This window comes from Ammospiza caudacuta, chromosome 20 (assembly GCF_027887145.1).
Source record: "Ammospiza caudacuta isolate bAmmCau1 chromosome 20, bAmmCau1.pri, whole genome shotgun sequence".
Classification (NCBI taxonomy): Eukaryota; Metazoa; Chordata; class Aves; order Passeriformes; family Passerellidae; genus Ammospiza; species Ammospiza caudacuta.
The window spans coordinates 10,029,230-10,053,015 of record NC_080612.1 but is presented as its reverse complement, the minus strand read 5'-3'; the positions used below and the strand labels follow the sequence as shown (position 1 = coordinate 10,053,015).

The following is a 23,786-nucleotide window of genomic DNA, read 5'->3' as shown; positions in this document are numbered from 1 at the left end:
CGGTTGCGGCCGGCGCAGCCAATGAGAGCGCGGCTCGCGCTGTCGCAGCCAATGGGAGCGCGGCTAGCGCGGCCGCACAACAAACACGGCGCGGGCTCTTAAAGGGGCCGCGCCACCCGCGGGGATGCGCGCAGGATGCGCGGGGGATGCGCGGCCCGGGGGTCCCGGGGGTTTCGGGGTCGCGGCGCAGGGAAAGGGGCGGCTGCGGTCACCGGGCCAGGGTTGTGCGGTATTTCCGTCTTTCCCCGCGCAGGTAAATGAACGGCGGCAATGAGCGGTGTCCGTGCGCGGGGCGGGCGCTGGGGACGGCCCCGGGCTGGGGGAGCAGCGGCAGAGCAGAGACACAAAATGCACGAACTGAACCCTAAAATCACCGGTACTAATCTCCAAATTCATCAGTATTAACCCCAAAATCACCAGTACTAACCCCAAAATTCACCAATATTAACCCCCAAATCCACCAGAACTAATCTCCAAATTCATCAGTATTAACCCCAAAATCACCAGTACTAACCCCAAAATTCACCAATATTAACCCCCAAATCCACCAGAACTAATCTCCAAATTCATCATTATTAACCCCAAAATCACCAGTACTAACCCCAAAATTCACCAATATTAACCCCCAAATCCACCAGAACTAATCTCCAAATTCATCATTATTAACCCCAAAATCACCAGTACTAACCCCAAAATTCACCAATATTAACCCCCAAATCCACCAGAACTAATCTCCAAATTCATCATTATTAACCCCAAAATCACCAGTACTAACCCCAAAATTCACCAATATTAACCCCCAAATCCACCAGAACTAATCTCCAAATTCATCATTATTAACCCCAAAATCACCAGTACTAACCCCAAAATTCACCAATATTAACCCCCAAATCCACCAGAACTAATCTCCAAATTCACCATTATTAACCCCAAAATCACCAGTACTAACCCCAAAATTCACCAATATTAACCCCCAAATCCACCAGAACTAATCTCCAAATTCACCATTATTAACCCCAAAATCACCAGTACTAACCCCAAAATTCACCAATATTAACCCCCAAATCCACCAGAACTAATCTCCAAATTCACCATTATTAACCCCAAAATCACCAGTACTAACCCCAAAATTCACCAATATTAACCCCCAAATCCACCAGAACTAATCTCCAAATTCATCATTATTAACCCCAAAATCACCAGTACTAACCCCAAAATTCACCAATATTAACCCCCAAATCCACCAGAACTAATCTCAAAATTCATCATTATTAACCCCAAAATCACCAGTACTAACCCCAAAATTCACCAATATTAACCCCCAAATCCACCAGAACTAATCTCCAAATTCATCATTATTAACCCCAAAATCACCAGTACTAACCCCAAAATTCACCAATATTAACCCCCAAATCCACCAGAACTAATCTCCAAATTCATCATTATTAACCCCAAAATCACCAGTACTAACCCCAAAATTCACCAATATTAACCCCCAAATCCACCAGAACTAATCTCAAAATTCATCATTATTAACCCCAAAATCACTAATACTAACCCCAAAAATCACCATTATTAGCCCCAGAAATCCACCAATATTAACACCAAAATCTACTGATACTAACCCCAAAATTCACCAATAATAACACCCAAAATACACCAATATTAACCTCAACATTCATAATATTAACCCCCAAATTAACCAGTATTAACTCCCAAAATCCACCAATACCAACCCAGCTCCCCCACCGCACCTCAGGGGTAACAGCAGAAATGAGGATTTTCCATATTTCTCTATCCATGAATTTTCCAGCAGATTTGTGCCCCAGCAGGGCAGATGTGCTCACACCCCCAGCAAACCGCAATTAAACCCAAAATCCCCTCAAATCTGTAATTAACACAGAGAGCTCAGGTCAGCTGAAGGCTTCTCCCTGTTTTTATCCCCTAATTACAATAATTCAGTGTATAAAGTACAGGTTTAATATCCCAGAAGGGTTTGGGGTGGAGGGGAACTTAAAGTCCATCCCATTCCACCCCTGGTGGGTTATTATTAAATAATATTATTATTAAAAATAAGATTTCTAATCTTTGAAATGGCCAGGGAGTCTTCGCACTATTCCCTAGACATTTCCAAAATTAAAAATATTTAATTAATATCTATCTGTCCATTTCTCACATCCATGATTAAAATTCTGCATCTTCAGGGCTGAAATATATTTGTTTTATGAGATTATTCTTGTTCTCTCTCCTGCTTAAGGAAATTCTTAATGATATTTTATTGCAGAATTCCTTCATTGGTAATAAGAGCAATATTCTGGTTCAAAAGTTAAATACATGGAATAATAAGGCAATATTTCCATTAATTATGATAATTTTTAAAAAATAACATCCTAGCTTTTTCAACCCCTCTCCCCAGTGCTAAAAACTCTGAATTTAACAGATCTTCAGCAGGAAGTGGTGACAGAATTTACTTGAACTTGAAATCACCCAGAAACCACAAGAAACCATCAGCAAAACAAATTGACATCACCAAAGAAGGGAATTTTTTCTTTTCACCCCAGAATTTTTCAGTACAATATTATTATTATTATTTACAAGGTGAACATTAATATTGTTCATATGCAAAGGTTTCTGTTGTTTATTGGTTTAGGGTGATGAGAAATTGGAATTATTTTGCTTTAATTCAGCATCACTGTGGAGATCTGGGGGCTCACACAGCTTTGAGGGTGTAGTAAAATATCACCATAAAAAAGCTAGAATTTCTTCTTTATATTTTGTGATTTATAAAAAATTGGAAGGTTTTTAGGGATACCAGTGTTTTATAAGGAGAATTTCACTCACCTTTGTAAAATAAAACATTCATTGATTTAAATGCTACTTATTAAAGCTTTAAATCCCATTTTCACATTCGATTCTGGGTTACTTTGGTTGCAAACTTTGCTGGGTTGAGCTTTAGGGAAACCTATTTTAAAAAAATCTGAATTTTGGCTCTACAATAATTACAACTTAGCTTTAAACTGAACACTAACCAGGATTTTTAAGCTCTCTATTTGCAAACACTCATTTTTTGGAGTTTTTTTACTGTTTTTCCCTGCTCAGTGGCTGATATCAGTTTAAATAATAATTATTATTTAAACAGCAAAGCCCAACTGCTCCAGCATCGCTGCCTGGGGAAAACTTTTGTCAGGCAATTCTGAGAGGGGAGAAAACTCCAGATCAGCCACGGAGGAATTGCCTCAGCCCTGGGAATTAAATCTGTGTTTGGAGCTGATAAAATCTCCTTTTCTTGGCATTCATGATTTTATGTACAGCGGGTGTTAATGCCCTGCAACCAAGATCCCTCCCCTGCTATTGCCTCTTTTTCTTTATTTGGGAAGAGCCTTTTTTGTCTAAAATGGGAATATCTGAAATTTTTGATGCAGCGGCATCTTTCTGTTTTTCTTTATTTGGGAAGAGCCTTTTTTGTCTAAAATGGGAATATCTGAAATTTTTGATGCAGCGGCATCTTTCTGTTTTTCTTTATTTGGGAAGAGCCTTTTTTGTCTAAAATGGGAATATCTGAAATTTTTGATGCAGCGGCATCTTTCTGTTTTTCTTTATTTGGGAAGAGCCTTTCTTGTCTAAAATGGGAATATCTGAAATTTTTGATGCAGCGGCATCTTTCTGTTTTTCTTTATTTGGGAAGAGCCTTTCTTGTCTAAAATGGGAATATCTGAAATTTTTGATGCAGCGGCATCTTTCTGTTTTTCTTTATTTGGGAAGAGCCTTTTTTGTCTAAAATGGGAATATCTGAAATTTTTGATGCAGCGGCATCTTTCTGTTTTTCTTTATTTGGAAAGAGCCTTTTTTGTCTAAAATGGGAATATCTGAAATTTTTGATGCAGCGGCGTCTTTCAGCGTTTCCATCATTAATAGAAGTAGGTTTGGGGTTTTTTTTTCCCCTAATTTCACTATTTTTGGTCCAACAAAAACCCCAGTGCTTCATCCTGGCCCAAAATCACCAAGTGCAGCTGAAACACAACCCCAGGAGCTGCTCCCTCATTTTCCTTCCTGCAGCAAAAACCCAGATTTCACAGTTAGGATTTCTATGGGATTTCCATGGAAATCGGTTTTACCATGCAGAAATCGATGGGGAATCTCCTAAGCCGGGGCTCCCCGGGCTGCAGCCCCGCAGTGCGGGTTCCCATGCCGAGGATGATGATGATGATGATGATGATGGGAATCGGGAAAGGCACCGGGAACCCGCGGGCTGTGGCGGCCTCCGGCGGCAGCACCGAGCAGGGACATCCCCGGTTATTGCCTACCCTAATCCAGCCCTTGTGCACTGCGAGTTTCGGGGGGAAAACAATATTTAAAAAAAAAAAAATAAATTATATATAAAATTTTTTATCTTATCTATAAATAGATGAAAATATATTTATATATTATAGAAATAAGTTATATAAATTTTTATATTATATATTTTATAGATATAAAACCGATAAAACAAATATATATATTTATATATAATTATTATAAGTATAATATATATTATACAAATATACTTTTATATAAAAACATAAATGTTTTTATATAAATCTATACTAACGATAATATATTCTATATTATATATAAAATGTATAGATAAAATTATATAAAATATATAATATATAAAATTTATAGATAAAATTATTTAATATATATTAATATATGCATTTATATATTATATAAATAATATATAAGTAGATATTTTATATTATTTACTTATAATATTCTATTGTTTATTATTATGATTATATTTTCAATACATATTATATTCAGATAACTACATTGATATAGTAAATATAATTATATATTTAATTGTAATGATATATCATATTACATATGTAATTATATATAATAAGATATATAATGTAATTATATATAATAATAAGATATATATCATATGTAATTATATCTAATATTATAATAAGATATAGTATAGTATATTATATATTATATATATTACATATTATATAATATATATTATATATTATATATATTATATATTATATATTACATATTATATATAAAATATATGATATATTCTATATAAAATATAGAATGTATAATACAAAATATAGAATGTATAATACAAAATATAGAATGTATAATACAAAATATAGAATGTATAATACAAAATATAGAATGTATAATACAAAATATAGAATGTATAATACAATATATAATGTATAATACAATATATAATGTATAATACAATATATAATGTATAATACAATATATAATGTATAATACAATATATAATGTATAATACAATATATAATGTGTAATTTATATTATATTATATTTCCTGAAAATTACTCAGAATAATCAGCACCTCAAGCCTTCCTGCTTTGGACAAATAAATTGTGAAGTTTTTCTGAATATTTTGTTTGAGCTGCAAATTTATGGCAAGTGACAGCACCTGAAGTGATCACAAATAAATATTTTCCATGTTAAAGACTCTGTCATGTCCCCCAGTTTCCTGTTCTGGTTTAGCAAACATTTAGGAAGTGTTTTAAGAAATCAAACAGCACCCAGAGCCATCTGGAGAATCCTCTCACAGTGCTGGAAAAATCCTTTGGGAGTTACTGAATATTGTAACACACAAACCCCCAGCTCACCTCTCTCACCTAAATATGAACTCTCAAGGCTTCAAAATTACACTTGACCTTAAAACCTAATATTTCATGTAATTTAATGGCAATGCAGAAGGAAAGCTGGAAATGTTTCCTCTAGGTTTAGAGGAAATTTTATCCTGCTGATCATCAGAAAGGACAGAAAGCTGCTGCAGGTGGAATTCCTGAGAACACCAACTCAAAGCAAGGACACTGTAAACACAAAACTCTCAGAAATGAGGTTTTTAGGGAAAGAAGTCACACCTAACAAGCATTCAGTTTTAGACCTTTTATGAGCAAAGATGTTTTAATGTGCCACATTTCAAAAGCATCAAGTCCTTCTTGACATGAAAAGAGAAATCACTGCATAGCTTTGGAGCTAGAGAGGTCCACGAGAGTTTCTGCAAATTAAAAGTGCATGAAATCCATGCAGTCATCCTTCATACATAAACAGGGTGGAGAACACAGTGTTAAAACAATATTTAGAGTTAAAAGTACCTGAAAAGAATCTCACCTCAGAGAGAGATGAACTGAACATCCTCCTGGACAGTTGTGCAAGTTCTCAACAAAAGCTTTTCTGTACAAGTGGTTTAAAAAAAAAAAAAAAAAATCACACAGCAATTCTGGAATATTCCAAACAAGATTGGAAAGAACAAATCTTCGTTTTTTAGAGTTCCCCCAAGTCCATGGTGTTTGTCACAAACAGTCATCACAGCCTAGGCCCTGTGCACTGGGGCTGGGAGTCACCCACGGGACATTTTCTGTCCCATGAGATCAGAGCTGAGCTCTTGTGTCAATCCCAGAGGTGAAGGAATAAATCCAGCTCTGGATTAATCTCCAGCTTTATTTATTTCCATCTTTTCCAGCTCTGGAGCCTTTCCCTCCTAACCCAATTCCAGATATTGAGCAGCAGATTTGTCCAAGAGAGGTCAATGTGTAACAGCACAGTCAGGAGCTCCATCAGATGTAGAACACTGGTGGTCTGACAAAAATAGGGTTGGGAAATGTGTTGAGAATTTGAGAAGGCAGAAATTTCCATCTCTACTACTAAACAGAGAATTAAAATGTTAAAATTAAATATAAAACACTAATTTCAGTGCCTGTGTTTTATCATTCAATGTAGAATAATGGAAAATTGATTATTTATTGAGTGTTGAGGGAAACTTGACACAAAGTCAGTCAGAGATCAAAACTGGCATTTTAAAACTTAGCTCCTCCTAACTGAAACAAATCAGTTTTAATGTGGTTTTGATATAATTTTCTAAAACCATAATTATATCTGCATCTTAATATTGGTGCATGTGTTACAAATTCAACAGCAATAAAATTGAATTTAAAAAACCCACATTGCATAAAAACTTATCTGGAGCTACAAACTGCTAATAAACCCAGATTGGGACAGAAAGGTGGAATTTTTTTTAATTTTCTGAGCTGCATGTGGAACATTTTCTATAACCATTCTGTGGCTTCTAAAAAGCAGGCAGAGCTGTGACTTGACTGATTATTAGCACTTATGTGAGCAGACAGAGCTGGTCTGAGAGGGAAACAGAAAGCTTTAGTAGTTAATAAATAATTTCATCCTTTTCCCCCCATGAACAGTTAGGAAGTTCCATTTTCCTCTCTTCCATTCAATAAGCAACAAGGCTGATTAAATTAGGAGGAAATTGAATCTGCAGTCATCCTCAGCAGGCAGACATTCCAAAGGACAACATTAACTCATCTGCCCCCATCAGCACATGTTCACTTGAATCCTAAATGCTGCAGGTTTTTTCCATTTCATCCAGACATATTCCTCAGAAAGGAGCTGTGGTGCAGAAACAAAGCCTCTCCCTGCAGATGGGTTTGGCATCCTCACAACCTCCTGACAGGCAGTGGAACAGCAAAGATGCTCCACAATTATAAATATGGCACAGCAGCCAGGGGGTGCAGCAAGAACCTCCCAAATCTGAGCTACCAAGGGGGAAAAAATTACTTAAAAATCAGTTTTTAGCACAGTGGCTGCTCCTTGCTGTAAAAACACATCTGATTACTGTGTTTATTATTAAATCTATTATTTTCACATGAAATCCCTTCAAGAAACAGAGACACTGCCAGACCCAAACTCTTGCTTAGAGAGAGCATCTGATGATGCAGTGCCTGAGCTCTGGACATTGGGGGTCATTAAACCACAAAATCAAAGCCCTGAAGGCCCAGCCATGCCATGAGCACCCCAAGGGCACTGCAGGCTCCAACCTGGCTGACACTGGGGTAACTCCTGCTCACAGCAGCATGGAAGCTTCCAGAAATACCTTCCTGCCTAACTGAGCTTTCCTGGCTGTTGCCAGTTGTTCCCACATCCATGCACATAAACATGATGGATATTGAATGGATTTTTGTGGAGAGAAAAGACTAAATCTATACACATTAGATTGACACTTCCTCCCTTTATAAATACACAAAAATCTGGGTGAATTCATTTAGTAGGAACATTTTCATTTGTCCCTGAAACTCCTGACCAAATTTAAAATCTTCTTTGGTCCCTCACCCTAAAACACAACTTCCTGTTCATCAAGAACCACAAATGTGCAAAAGATTTTTAGGACATGGTGGAAAGGCTATTTCAAAGTGAGTGGAATCTGCACCAAGTGCAATTTTCCATCCTGGAAATCCAGCCCCTGCCATGAGAGGCAGCCAGAGGCAGGGGCAAAGCTGGACCCTGCACTGGAACTTGGTGTCAAACCCAGATCCTGATTTAAATCCTGGACCAACAGGTCACAGTGTTGCCATCACCTCAGAGAGGCTCCAAATCCAGTTCCAACTCAAGTTCAACATTATTGTCAGTGAGAATAATGGAATAAATCTGCACTGAGTTAATTCTGGCTAAAAGTGACCACCTTCACTGAGTGCACTTCACTACCTGGCCAGCCACAGAGTCTGCTTTGCTGTTTCTCCTGTGCCTGTTTTTCTTTATTTTATCTTTTTTTTTTTTTTTCTCTAGAAGGTACCTGAAATCTAAAAGCAACACAAGAAATGCAAACACACAGGCTACACTTTCAGAAATTCTTCAGTTTCTGCTCACTAGAATATAACTGGAATAACTGACATGTCTGGACAGCTGCTTAGGAACAATTGTGACAGGAAAAATTATGCTTATTATCTACAGCAACCTTATCAGGCAACTCTCTTCCTAATCATCATCATTTGTGAAGTGTGCTGTTACTAAATGAGCTATTTACAAATGTAAACTATGTCATGAAAGTTTAAAATAAATAGACAACCTTGACATTAGGTAGTGATTTGACAACAAGGAAACAGATCATCAGTTACATCTTTCCAACAGAAATTATCTGTGCATGCTGCCCCCAATTATTTTTTTTTTAGTGAGGAAAATCCTTGGCTCACAATCTGTTCTGGAAGGACTTTCTCAGTTTTCTTCCTTCATGCTGGGTAATTATGTAAGAACTCCTTCAGTTTTGTTGGATAGTCTGTCATCACTCCAGTGGCTCCAAGATCAAATGCTCTCTTGTATTCTTGTTCTTCATTCAGTACCCAAATGTACACCTGGGAAATGGGATACAACAACCAAGTTATTACAGGAAATAATAATTTCCTTTTTAAAAAGTGACTTTTGATCTAAATTGTTTGATCTGAGAGAGATGTTGCTGCATATTTAAAATGAGAAATGATGACACTGATGCTGGACTTTCCCCCTCACCTTCCAGAAAGGACATTTTTTAATGGTGACTCCAATTCCACTACCCCAGACTTTGTACCCTTTTAAAAGTCAGTATTATTTTGTGAAAGTCCCACATCAAATAACCAGCTTTGCAGATTTTATAGGCTTAATTTTTACTTCAAGGGATTAAAATGAAAAAACTCTTTTTTTTTTTTTTTCCCAGGTGTACAAATCTTCCTTTGCAACCAGAAATATAACAGCAGCAGCTTTTGCTCAGGAACTAAACAGCAACTCCTGGTCCCAGAAACACAAAGAACTTGCTGTGGGGAACAGGAACCTCCTTCAAGGCTGGGCCTGTCTGTTTGAATTCTCACTTCAGCTTTCCCCACTGTACCTGGATGCCTCGAGCTGTGAGGTGATCAAACAGTGCCTTCCTCATCAGCAGCCTGAGAAAGGAGAGGGAAATTAATGAACAACTTCAGGTATATTTGGAATTTTCAGTGTCTGTTGATGACCTGCAATGAAGTTCCTATACAGTGTGTAGAGTTTTCCACAAGAGAAATCCAATCCTAGAAATTGTTCAAATAATTCAAGTATCAAGATTAAATCCAGCAGAGAAATCCTTCACCCTGCAGGGACCTTACACCTTGTCTGGTGAACCACTCTGCTTTCAAGTGAGATTTTATCCTTCCCACCAAAAGACATGAAAACATCCAGGAGAAATTAAACTATCAGATGTCAGAGGCAGGAGACACTGCAGTCACTGAAAAGCTGTGCCTAAATCCCCTCTGAAGCACAGATATTCTTAAAATGCAAAGTGTTCCTTGCAAGGCAAACAGTGCCTCTCCTCTGACAACATTATGAAACAGTCACATCCACAAAATCTGCATTCTGCATCTAATTGCATGTTAATTAGCTGAGCACAATTAAGGACAGGAGCTTAAGAGACAATTGGAATACTTCCCACCTTAAAAAGCTCATGTGTATGGAAAATAAAAGCATAAAGAACACCTACATAAGATTTGAATCTGATTTATCCTGCACTGACAAAAAGCTGGAAGGAACTGAAAATATATAATGCATAGATACAGCAATAGCTAATCTTAGTTGTTTGAGTCAAATGTTTATAAATATAAAAGCAAAATATAAATAAAAACCAGACAAAAATCTTACGTGTCAGCCAGCCAGATAACAAATCTCTGGCTTTTTGACATCTTCTCTGGTTCTTTCAGCCTGTTGAGGAAAAGGAAACCAAAAATTACCAGAGCACAGATTAAAATCTTAGTTGAGATGTTCCAGCAAAAGGAACATAAAGAATTAATCTTGCTCAAATTAGAGCAGCAATTTCACTGCTCAAGACAGTGACGTAGAATTGGGTTATACAAGAGAAATGAGCCACATTTAAGAGAAGCAGCAGAGATGAGAATTCTGCAGCATTTTGAGTGAAGAATGAGAAGGATTGTGAAATCTCATTTCCACTCTACTGCTAGCTTGTCTCTGGGCCCTATCAGATAAATTTGATCTCAAGAAAAGAGGAGAAAAGAGCAAGAATTTATTGTAAGTACAGAACTGCTGGGTATTACTGTGCACAGAATTCTCCCAGCAATATCCAAAAGTGCCTAAACCAGCAGAAAAGGAACCTCAGCCCCAAAAACCAGCTCAGGGAGGCCTCAGGGATCTGCTGCTTTACACTGGGACAGCAGTGGCTGTAACTCACTTGAGGATGATGGAAGGCATGGGGATCTCAAAGAATTCCTCCTTGAAGGGAACAAAGGGCAGCAGCCCAGTGTAGAACAGGCCAAGGAGCAGGAGGACACGCTGGGCACAGAAGATGGTGGCAATGTCAGAGTTCTGCAGGAGCCACAAAAGAGATTCTCAGTTAGCTTGGTAGATTTTGACTCTGCTGCAATTCAATTTACTCATCAATGCATGGCTGAAGTGCAGCAATCACACCTGAGATTAAGCTGCTTTATGTGAATACATCTAACTGCTGTTCAGGTAGGAAATGGGTGTTGTCCTGTGTCGCAGACATTTCTCCACAGAAATCCTTTCTTTCGGATTTCTGTGTCTTCGGGAGGCCAGAGGCCTCCAAAGACAAGGTAAACAATTATTATCAGCTGCTGGGGAATGCAACAGGGGCACCTATTTTGATTGGTGATTGGTTCATGTTTTATGTTTATAATTAAGGGCCAATCACCAGTGCAAGCCAGGGGACTGAGTCCTTGGCCACAGCTTTGTTGTGGATTCTTTTCTATCTATTCTTAGCTTAGCTAGCAGCTCTGCAAAAACCTCTCTCCCTATTCTTTTTAGTATAACTATAATGTATTATATCATATATTAATAAATCAAGCCTTCTGATTCAAGAAACAAGATTCACCGTCTCTCTCTCACCAGCTGCGCCCACTCAGGTGCGGTAAAAGTCCTGCACTGATAAACTGAAATAATCAACTAGACTGAACTACCAATAAGATAGATTTCACTCAGGTGCATAACTCATTGGACTAAGCACAATTGTAATTTAATTCTAAATTGTAAAATTCCTCAGCAGAAGGAGGAGAATTATAGCTGTGAAAGAACAGCTTTGTGCTGATGCAACTCTGTCCACTAGTGGCCACATCCATTATTTTCATGCAAAGAAGCAGACAATCAGCAATCCTTGGGAAAACTGCTTTTTATCAGATGAATGATGTGCAAAAGAGGCTTCTAAGAACTCCTGGCATAGAACTGCAATGCCCTATATTTCATAAAACAAGAATAAAACATGACTAAGCTGAATACCTCAAGTATTTTATGGCAGGGTAGAGGAGTGTTATCTGTGCTTGCCTTATTTTAGCAGAACAATCTGAGCACAGAATTTCTCACCAGGAGTAGAAGCCTGGCTTAGCTGGTTAAATCTTGATTTGCAGGGTGTTTTTTTTGTAGGATTTGTGAGCACACAGCACCAAAGCTCAGCTGGACTCAGCCTTACCTCCTTGAAACACTTGCACACAATCTCATAATTGACATTGCCCCACACGGTCAGGTGCTCTCTCTTGTACCGACTCACCAGCTCTGAGACCTGCACACAGAAAGCACAGCTCTCACCTGCAGCCACTGGAATTAAATGCAGCATTATTGAACTGAAACTCTGCTTGCTTTGGAGATCATTGCAGGGAAGAGTTCTTTACTTTTTCACAGAATCACAGAAATTCTAGGTTGGAAGAGACCTTTAAGATCGAGTCCAGTCGATGTTCTAACTGTGCAACTAGATCATGGCAGCAAGTGCCACATCCAGTCTTTTTTTGAATTCTTCAAGGGATGATGACTCCACCACCTCACTGGGTAAATGATTCCAGTATCTGACCACTCTTACTGTGAAATATTTCCTTCTTAATTCTAACTTACATCTCGCTTGACGCAGCTTGAGACTGTGTCCTCTTGTTCTATCAGTTGTCGCCCGGAGAAAGAGGCCGACCCCCAGCTCACCACAGCCACCCTTCAGGAAGTTGTAGTCCAACCCATGTTCTAACACCTCAACTAGATCATGGATGCTTTGATGGGTTCAGGACAACAGATTATAGCTACAAAAAACCCTCAAGAATTCAAGGAAGCTAAATGACAAAATAATATTTTCTGGAAAGGTTTCCCTCTGTGTTGAACACATCTACTCAGGTTACTTTCTACTTTCTTACTACCTACACAGGGATTTTCAGGTTAGGGTGGGTTTTTGTTTGGGTTTTGTATTAAGGGCACCAGGCACACTCAGAGCCCCCTGCCCACCCCACAAATTCACTTTTCAACACCCCCCAGCCCATTTTCTCCTCAACTTACTGAGTATTTGAGGTCAGATATGTTCACATCATCACTATCTACACAATAACATCATTTTTATGCTGCTTTGGGGAGCAACAGTCCCTAAGGAGATCCTTCCCATCAGGTACAAACCAAACAGGTCTCCAGCAGTGCTGGAGATGTTTCTCTTCCAGATGAAGGGTCCTGAAGAGCTTTTACAGAATATCTTGCACAAGAGCCCTTCTCTGTCTCCTCTATTACCTCACACAGGGAGCAGGACCCAACATGAGAAGGGTGAAGCAGTCCAAGAACACAGATCTGGCTATCACAGACTGCCAGAACTCCAAAAAACCCCTGGAATATCAGCAGCACTGCCCTGCCTCACTGTCAGCTCAGCAGGGCCCACGTACCTTTCTGATCAGCACATCATTGTTCATTTTGATGTCAATGTTGACAGGAGTCTCTGGAAATGCCTCAAACACCTCCTGCAGCAGTGGGATTCGGTTGTCTGTCCCCTCACACTGACTTTCTGGGGAAACAAGAAATTTCTCACTGCTGTGGCCACTTTGAACAAACCACAGAGAGAAGCAGAAATGGCAGAGCACTCAACACCTTCAAACTTTATACTTTTAATAAAGTTCCAAGGATAATCACATTTTTAAACAAAAAATTACTTCATTCAGCTGTAATTAACTATGACAAGCTCATTTCCATCATGAAAATGCCCTGAGCACGTTGCACATTCAGGTTTTAACTTCATGAAATTTACTCATTATTTAGCAACAGTAGGAGTACAGGCAACATTAAAATCCTGAAATAGCAAACACAGGCTCAGTTACCACACACCAAATGCAGAGATTCATGTGAAAAAGACAAAATGAGAACAAAATTTCCTTCTGAACTCATACCTACAGGAACTACTGCACTGGTTTCTACAGCCAGGGTTATATTTTTCTTTTGAAACTTCTTTTGTCATGATATTGAGAGAAGCAAATGCACTTTTCTAATCCCTTTGCCAAATGGAAAATTGAAACAGCAAGAGACAAACATCTCACCTTTCTGAAAGGTGACATCCAACTTGCAGAGATAGGGTGGAAGTTCCTTAAAAATAAAGAAGAATGGAACATCAGTTCAAATGCAGGGATATAATCATGACCCTCCTCCCAAAAGACAAAAAAAATCATAATTCACAAGCCACTTTCTCCTCATCCAAAAATCTGGTTTAGTAGCACCACCTTCAGTATTAATTGAACTGTTTGGCATTCTTAGATTTGTGTCACCTGTAATGGAACAAAGCAAAACTTTCCCAGATGTCTGAGAATTCTGGAAATTCCACTGAGAATCCTGAAAATTTCACTGCTGAGGCAGAGGGGATTCATCTCCCAGTTTTCCCACTAAAAATCTGGTGACACCAGGAAGAGCTTTTGTCATGTGGGATCTCAGCACCTCAGGACGGAGGTGCAGAGAGGCCGAGACCACCCTTGGGGGGCTCAGGAGTCCTGGAATGTTGCCAGAAGTGTCTGGTGGCTGGACTTTGATCCTGCACAGGAGACGACACCTGTATGAGGACTGGGAAGGTTTCACTGGGTGAATTGTGAAGGGATAAGTTAATTAAAGTGTAAAACACAGGGTTTAGGATTTCGGTACAGGGGGGTCTAAAGAAGATGGAGGAATTGGGGCGTGTCCTGTTCTTCTTCTTCTTCTTCTTGGCCTCCATCTTCTGTGGTGATGGTGGCACTTTGGGATTGGTCATTACTAAAAGTGCACTGGTTAATAAGAGTAGAAGGTATTGGGGAAAAATGATAAATATTGTACACGTAACTTCGGGTATAAAGATAAGTGACCGCCCCGGGGGCTCGCAGTGTGCCCATGGCTGGCTGCTGTGCAGACCTCTGTCGGGCTGAGAGAAAATCTTTTAGATAAACAATTAATAAACACCGAGACCGAGACAAGATCAGAAGTCTCTCCTCGTCCTTTGAAGCGCCGGGCTGTCCAAGGCCACCCTGGGCCTTTCCAGGCCACCTAAACAGCACAGAAAACTTACATTGTCACTCTGCCATTGGTGTGACAAACCATGCCAGCTGCAGAGCCACTGACCCAGGCTGATCCTGAGGAGTGAATCCCCCTGTGGACGTGCCAGGTGTGATCTCCTGCCTGCACAGGGAGTTTAGGGAGGGTGGTTTAGTTTAGGGTGGGGTTTTTGTTTGGGTTTTTTATTGAGGTGGATCCTCCCCTTTGGTTTTGGGCACCAGGCACACTCAGAGCCCCCTGCCCACCCCACAAATTCACTTTTCAGCACCCCCCCAGCCCATTTCCTCCTCAACTCACCGAGTATTTGAGGTCAGAGATGTTGACATCAACTCCTGTTGATCTCTTCAGGTTCTCATCATGGGACACAACCACTTGCTCATCCTTTGTCAGGTGACAATCCAGCTCCAGCATGTCTGTCCCCAAATTAACAGCACTGCAAGGAAAGGCTGCCCTGAGCCACTCAGGTGCTTTGTGCAGCTCCAAACCCAAAACATTCCACAAACCAACCCACTGGAAGGGCCTTGGATGCTTTGGTGGTGCAAGGAATCCTCTCAATGCTGCTGCAAAGCAAGGAGCAAACAGGAATCCTCACAATCTCTGCTGCAGCTGAAGCTGATGCAAGAATAAACAACATCTCTGGAAGCACAGATGGGAATTTTGGCTCTGTGTCCCAGAGGATTTGGGAAGCTCACCTGAGGATTGCAGCCTGCCAGCCCAGGATTGAGAAACCTGCTCCTAAAGATTGGGTCAGGATTTGGAGTGGGGTGTTAAGGAGCAGCAGCACATCTGCCCACTGCAGGAAGTGAGGTTGTGAAAAAAGAAATTGAATTTGTGATGAGAAACCACAAATGACAGGGGTGTGAAACCTGTTTTTTGTTTATTTTTTTACATTAATCAGGAAGGGATGGATCAGGAAATTAGCAGTGGGACTTTCAGGCTTTTGGCTGTTTTATTGGGTAGAAAAACAACCTGAAACTATTGTTTTAATGAAAAAGTTTTAATTTAAATTAAAAAGGAAAGAAACCACTAAACATCCAGTCACAGTTTTCAAAGCAAAATAACTATTCCTGGTCCAAGCCACTGCTTTGAAAAGCTCTAATCCAATCCCAAATGCACTCCATGGTAGTTTGGTTCATAGGAGAAGCAAGGAAAGCAGAAAATAATAATGATATTGATGGAAATGAGAACAGGAAACCTCACACCAGAACAAAAAAAAAAAGCTGCAATGAGCAGTGAATTGCTCATTTGACCAGAAAAGAGGTGTAATTCCAGCAGACAGATGAAAGTCTGAACTCTTCCTTCAAAACCTTTTTTATCCCCCTCTGAGCAAACCCACAGCACCTGTGAGCTGTGCCCACCTGGGACCCAAAGCTGTGGAAATTCAGTCACAGCCTTTTCCTTCTGGGCTTTGCTGGCTGCTGAACACAGCCCATGGACATCCACTAATGTGGTAACAAACCAAAAAAATAAATCAGAACACACTCCCCAAAGTGGTTAAAACAATTTCTGGTCCAGCTGGAATAATGATCAAGGAGGGCTGTCAAATTAAAGCCAATTTGTGAACTGTTTGCCAGTGCTGCTAATTAAGAATTAGGAGAGGAACAAAATCCTGTTACATATGGAGGAATCACAGGCTGTACTGGGTGATTTTTTCCTCCTGAGGGAAAGCAACTCCAAATCTGCTGCAGGAGATTTGCCAGATCTGTAGCTGTTCCCATGTTTTATCATTGCACCAGCAGATTTTATTAGCAATATTTCTTGCTTAAGAATCAGGGCTGATGCTGCCTGGAAAGGGGAGAACAACAACTTTCCTTGTGAGCAGATTTGAGGCTTTGCCAGGCCCTCACAAGCAGCTCAGTGCTCAATGAGCTTCCTCAAGTGCTGAGCTGGCCCAGCTGGAATCAGTTTGTTCTGTCAAACCCACACTGCTCCAGAGAAGGCTCCAGATTCACAACATCATTGTGGATTCAGATCCAACTGCTCCAGAACTCAAGCTGTGAGGTAGGCTTGCATTTGTAAATTAGGGTGAGAGTGCTCCTGCTTAAAATCTGTTGTTTTATAACCTAAACCCACCACAGAAGCATTTAAATATGGTAGAACAAGATTATAACCCTCCCCCCATCTATTATACATTTTACCCAGTAAAACAAAACTAAAAAAAAGATTGTCTTTGGTACAAAAAGCTTCTCATTTCCTTCCAGAATATTTGTAAATTAAACAGTATAGAAACTGAAATTGCCAATGAATGTCTCCTCCCCCCATACAAACATTCTCCTCTGGATTCAACTACAGCAACAGGCAAATATTCCTGCTTGTGCAAACCTGCAGGAACAGCTCCTGCAGACACACCCTGTCTGGCTTCACACAGAATCTGATGGATTATGATTGATCAGCTCCTATCAGCTCTTTGAGCCAATCCTGACCATTTTTCACCAGCCAAAACACTGATTCTCTACCCCTTTTGCTGCTTTACTTGTGAAGATGGGAATGAGCAAATGGGATGGACAAAGCCTTTACCCCTTCCCAAAAGGAGCCAGAAAATTTCTACTCCTAACAGGAGGAAATTGCTTCCTGCAGAGCTACCCTGGCTCTCCTTGATGAACTTTGCTACTGGCAACTGCTGTGGGTTCAAAATCTGCATTTGTCCCACCACAGCTCTAAAATAATTAAAATGGGCAGAAGAGAGTCAGAAAAACTCATCACAAAATGTATTTCCCCCAGCACAGTCCTTTCTCTGAGTATTACTGCTTATTTCTGGGAATAAAATAAAAATTGATTATGGAGTAATTTCCATTGCAAGAGCTCTTTGTGTACAGAATGATTATGTATGACATTAAATGAAAACTAAGAAATGGTTAAAAAAAAGGAAGAAGCACTTTCAGAAAGTCTGGTAGCAGACTTGAAAAAAGGCAGGCCAGCAGGAAAAAAAAACCAAACAAAAAGCCACAGAAAACTATGCTGAGCTTCCATGGAGATAGAAAATAGTGCAGGACTTTCTTTTCTTTGCTTGGGAGAGCTGGCACCCCTCAGGCTGCAGGGACACAGCAAACTGATGAGGCTCCTGAGCACAAAGCAAATCAGAAAAACCCCAAACAAAAGAAAGAGGAGCCCACAGAATGTGGTCCCTTCTGAGCAGCAGCTGGAGTTTTAGATTTGCTGCTTCTTCAAATGCCTTTGAGAACCTTGTTAAAATTCACTAAACTCACTACTTAAATGTTAAAACTCACTACTTAAATGCTGGAGGCTTTCTGGTCCCAGCCCCATTTTAAACCCTGAGTAAGAGGCTTTCACACATTGCATGAGTGCAGGGAAAACCATCAACAGCAGCATTTTCTGCTTTATAGTGATAAATTAATTAATAGCAGTAATCACCACCAGGCACAGCATTGTTTGCTGGTTTAGCACAGCTCAGGCCTCAGGGGTTGTTTCCATTTGTTACTGAGCACAGACCATAATTTGTGGTATCCCAACTCCTTCTGGTGGAACTGGAGTGGATTTGGCAATCCACAGTTACCCAGAGGAGAGCTGATTTCAGAAATGGGACACGGGGACCCCAAAAACTGAGGAACTCCCACCTCCCTTGGTGGCTTCACTCACTAAAGACACTGAGAACACCTAAGTCAGATATTCTCATCCTTCTGTACTCACTGGTGAAAGGCTGCCATTGTGTTCTCCAGGTTCTCTCCAGCACCTGCAGAAACAACAAAAATAAAACTTACACAAAATCCTTTTCCTCCCCTCAACCCCACTGAAAATAGAATTAAAAACTAGCAGGTTTTAAAATATACATATTTTGAGAAATGAGATGAAATCCTCATGAATCAGAAATCTCTGTTGCCACCAATGTCCTGGACAGACACAACCTTCTCCAAGTAAAAGGATTTTAAAAAAGAACTTCTCTTGGATTTGTGTAACACTTAGAATATTCAAACCAAAGTGTTTGTTTTACCAGAGGTATTCAGTTAGAACAATAAACCCCACAGGCACAGGGAAATTACATGCAAAAATGGAGCTGAGATGGTGGGAAGAGTAACAAGAGAAAAAAATAACAAAAAAGCAATGAATTAAATCCCCCAAGGCATTCTAAAGCTGACACTCCCTAAATGTATAACCCAGCTGGGGTGACATAGGTGACAACCTCTTTGTTCAGTGCAAAGAGCACAAATGTGTCAATACAGGTTTGTGCTGAAGGAGAAAGGAGCTCTCACACACAAGGAATCAAACACACATCCATTCAGTTAAGAAATGAAAGGACAAGCAAATTTAATTTTCTCTCAGGCAGGATTAAATTCTGCAAGTCCTAAGCCAGCAATCTCTGCATAAAAATCTTTGAAAATCAGCCTGATTAGGGACTGGAAAAGGTTGTGCCTTTTTCTGAGGTTGTGCCTTTGTCAGCCTTTTCCTGAGGTTGTTCCTCAGAAAACAGGCAACATTATAGACTGGCAAACAAAACAACCTCGGGAGGATACACGTGCTGATGAAGATATCTATGCAAATTTCAGCTGCTCTCTGACATCAATGAATGACAGACTTTGTAAACAGCAATTATAAGAGCTCCAATTAAGGCCTTGCCTATTAACAAGACCTCACCAGGACATACTTACCTAAACCTGTGCTCAGTTACTTAATTAAAGCAATGCACGAGCACCAATTAAAAATTGTTGTTCTCAGGCAGGCGTACAAAATGGAAGACTTAGAATTGTGATGACAAAAATCTGCAGGGTTTAATGTAAAACAATATGGTGAGCCCACAGCAGCTCCTGTGGTCAGACATTCACCATTCTATGGGATTTGATTGCAGAACTGGGAGTTGGCTGAGCAGCAAAAGTGAACAAGGGACAAAGGAGAGCAGGAGAACCTCATGGTGCCCATCTGGTGATTGCCTAACAAATGGGAATCCCCTGCACAGGGCCTGGCTGATCAGTTACAAATTAACTGCAATAATTATTGAGGTTTTTAGATAACTTATCAGCTGGGGCAATCCAGCCCATACATCCTGAACGGGGAGGGAAGGGCCAAAACACCTGAGTCAAGTCTTCCATTTGTGAGCAAAGCAAGAGCACCCTGACATTCCTGGGCAGAAAGTTCCAAAGATAAAAGTTTCAAGTGGCTGATGTGACAAATCACATGGCAGGGAGGTGGTCAAGGGCCAGGGATGGTGACAGGTCAGGGGTGCTGAGTCAAATGCCTGACTTGGAGCATTTCAGGGAAATGAGGAACAAAGTTGAGAGATCAGCTGAAAGAGGAATTCTAAATCAGCAACCACACGCAGAAAGGGGAACTACACGAGTTATTGGATAAAAGTAATTTTCTCCCAGAAAAGTGAGAAGGCTGGGCTGACCAAAAGGCTGCTGACACTTCCTCAAAGACATTTCCAGCTCCATGGGCTCAGTCCCTGTGAGGAACAGACCTTCCCCAGCCCAAATGGCACAGCCAGACATGAGGAGGGCACCAATTCCCCCTCTGCAAGCACCACCATGGCCAAGAGGGAGCCAACACCCAGCACTGCCTCAAGGGGGTGACCCTCGAGGAGGTTTTGGGGCCAGCAGGTCAAGGGGGGTGATGGTTCCCCTCTGCTCAGCATTGCTGAAACCACACCTGGAGCACCAGGTCCAGTTCTGGGCTCCAAAGCACAAGATTGACCTGGATCTACCAGAGTAAATCCAAGGAGGGGCTGTGAAAGTCAGGGATGAGAGGCTGAGGGTGCTGGGATTGTTTTGTCTGGAGAGGATCCTACACATGTAAATACTGGATGGAAGGGAATAAAGACTCAGCCAAACTCTTCTTGGTGGTGCCCAGGGAAAGGACAAGAGGAATGAGAACAGGTTTAAATACAGGAAATTCAGTTTATAAATGTAAGAAAACCTCCCTTGTTTTGTTGCAAGAGTAGCCAAACTTTGGAGAGGTTGTGGAGGCTCCATCCCTGGATGTATCCAAAACCTAACTGGACCAGGTCCTGGTTAACCTGCTCTGATCAGATGTCCAGATCCCCAGAGGTCCCTTCCAATCTGAATTATTCTGTGTAAAAACCATCCTGCTACCCTCTCTGAGAGACCCTGCAACCCAGGGCTGCTGGCATCGACAGAGGACTCCAACACAGAATATCAGGAGTCAATAACTGCCCTCAGAAATGACCATTTATAAAATTATGCAGACATGAAGAAATAATTCAGGCATGATTCTACAAAATGAGGTGACAAAATGCTTGAATGAAAAAGCAAGATAAATCAAGACTTAAAAACTTGACTGCACAAGGTTTGATCCCAGAGAGGAAAAAGCCAAACGAGTTAAGCTAATTGGAGTAATGCAATAGGAAACCTGACACTGAGTCTAAAGCTACAGCGTGACCAAAGCCGGGAACTCGAGTCCCGCAGGAATTTATGTTGCAGGGTAAACACCGAGGACAGCAAAGCACGAGGGATCTTCAGCCTCAAATGGGCAAAAAGCTGCTGCAACGTCCAGGGCTGCCCTCCTGCCTCGGGTGGATTTCACAGGAACGATTCTCAGGCTGTGGACTTTGAGTGCCTGAGGAATAATCCTGCCTTAAGCGAGGCTTTCCTGCAGTTCCGATGGAGCTTAGAGCGACCGGCCCGAGCCCTCGCATTCCAGGCTCGGGGCTGCGGATCTTAACTGAGGTGCTTGCAAAGGAGCGAGAACAGAGGATTAAGGGATCATTCCAAGTTCCAACAAAGTCGCCTGCAAGTTTTTAACAGCTTACAAATAAACCAAACCAAACCAGGAAACCCTTAAAATTGAGAATCTTTTCGATGAAGGAAAAATATAACTACCAAGTAACACATAATACAGATAGTCCACACAAAGAGCTACGTTTTAAGGTATACTTAAAGCTATAGTTACAAAGAATCTTAAACTGCCAAATGAAGTAAATGAAAGAAGCGCCAGGAATAAAATCATTAAGAGATCAGCTCCAATTTTTTTATTATGATAATTCAAGACAACAGCATTTGTTAAGGACAACTGGCTAAAACTGTGATCAACCTCTGCAAAAACTGGCACTAAGTTTGATGTTGAAAACTGTTTAAACTCATCACCAGACACCCCTGACACAAAATATCAAAAAATATTTACTAGCAAACTAGCTATTTTCAAAAATTAGGTGAGGCAGCATGGAAGAGCACAGAACTGATCTCTACACAACAGGAAGACACACCTTGCTGCATTTCCCCCTCCCAATGCTTTGGAATAGGTGGGAGAAACTTAAAAGCCTATTTTAGACAGAATCAACGTGCCTGACTTTCAAATGCAAGAGGGTTTTACCAGGGCACTGAGCCATTCACTGTCTGCCTGCAACACCGAGGGGAACAAGAACAGAGTCACAGCAAATTCTGCTTCCCCTGAAAGCAGCAAGCAAAGAAAACAGGAGGGCAGAGGCAAGAAAATTGCTCTCTTGTACCTGACCTACGCAACAGCCAGACGCCCATCTGGCTGGGGAGAGAAATACCAGGATACAGAATCGTCAGAAAGAACGAAAAAAAAAAAAAAAAAAAAAAAAAAAAAAAGAAAAAAAAAAAAAAAAAGAAAAAAAGCTGATTTTCGACTGGCGCGGTTGGACTTCGGAGATTAATTCCGCGTGCTGAAGCGAGGCACTGGTCAGCAGGTGGCACCTAAAATTAGGCTGAGGGAGGAAGGTTTAAAGGGAGCCCCTGCAAGGCACGGACACCGCGCAGCCCCTCACGAACCTCCCGCGCCCGGGGGCCCGAGCAGAGCCCCGGGGTCGTGAGGGAGCAGCGCCCGCGGGCCCGGAGCGCCCAGAGCCGGGCTGGGACCGTCCCTCAGGAGCGACAGAGAGCAGAGAGGCTCCCGCATCCCCTCCCCTCCATCCCCGCAGCCCCTCACTCACCGCCGCGGTGCGAGATGTGCCGGCAGCGAAAGCGCTGCCGCTTGGGCCGATGGAGCAGCCCCGGGCACTTGAGGAGAAGCGCGGAGGTGAGGACGTATCCACCCAGCGTGGAGAGCACGTAGAGCGTGGCCGACATCCTGCACCTGTCACCGGCCGCCCCGGCCCGTCCTGCCGCGCTCCGTGTCCGTGTCCCAGCCCGCGGGCGGCTCGCAGCGAGGCGGAGCCGCTGCGGGACGCGGAGGCTCCGAGGCAGCGGCGGCGGCTCTGAGGGAGCGCAGCCTCTGCGCCCGCGCAGCCGCCCCGGCACCGCCAGGAGCGCAGCGCGCAGGCGCGGCGGCCCCGCGCCCTTCCCTTCCCGCCCGCCCGTGAGGGGCTGCCCGCAGCCGCCGCTGCTTCACAATCGCTCCGGGGGTAATTCCCAGTTAAACGCTTTAATTCCCAACCGAGCCGTGCCGGCTATCTACTGGCAGGTGGAGGGATGTGTGTTCCACACCCCCGCCCAGCGCCCGCCTCATGGGCGGAGCTGTCACGGTCAAAAAGCAAGTGCTGTGGGGAAATTCTCAATTATACGCTTTTATTTTCCACCTGGCTGTGCCGGCTCTCTCCTCACAGGTGGAAGGATGCGTTTCCCACACCCAGTCCCCCAGAGAAGTCGTATTCCAAGGAAGGGATGTGTTTTCCCCCACCCAGCCCCTCAGACCCGTCAAATTCCAAATGGCAGGGATGCTCTTTCGCCACACACCCCCTCAGAGGTCATAAAATCATAGTCCAACCCCTTATATCATATTCCAAACAGGAGGGATGCATTTTCCACGCCCAACCCCTCAGAGAT

General features: G+C 41.7%; 1 protein-coding gene across 3 annotated transcripts; it reads right to left on the bottom strand.

Annotated features, from left to right (window-relative positions):
• Positions 1-5,938: 5,938 nt before the first annotated feature.
• Positions 5,939-23,141, bottom strand: GDPD1 (glycerophosphodiester phosphodiesterase domain containing 1). Of its 3 annotated transcripts, none has more exons than XM_058817561.1 (11): positions 22,955-23,141; positions 18,742-18,784; positions 15,391-15,526; positions 14,118-14,163; positions 13,473-13,591; positions 12,260-12,349; positions 11,009-11,142; positions 10,465-10,524; positions 9,686-9,737; positions 9,018-9,176; positions 5,939-6,213 (listed from the first exon to the last, which is right to left on the bottom strand). In XM_058817561.1, exons 1-10 carry the CDS (start codon positions 23,088-23,090, stop codon positions 9,054-9,056), a joined length of 939 nt encoding a protein of 312 aa, XP_058673544.1. In that variant the 5' UTR covers positions 23,091-23,141; the 3' UTR covers positions 5,939-6,213; positions 9,018-9,053. The 3 variants fall into 3 exon arrangements, with proteins under 3 accessions (XP_058673544.1, XP_058673543.1, XP_058673542.1); XM_058817560.1 differs by lacking the exon at positions 5,939-6,213 and adding an exon at positions 6,232-6,618; XM_058817559.1 differs by lacking the exon at positions 5,939-6,213 and having other exon boundaries at positions 6,232-9,176.
• Positions 23,142-23,786: the final 645 nt, after the last annotated feature.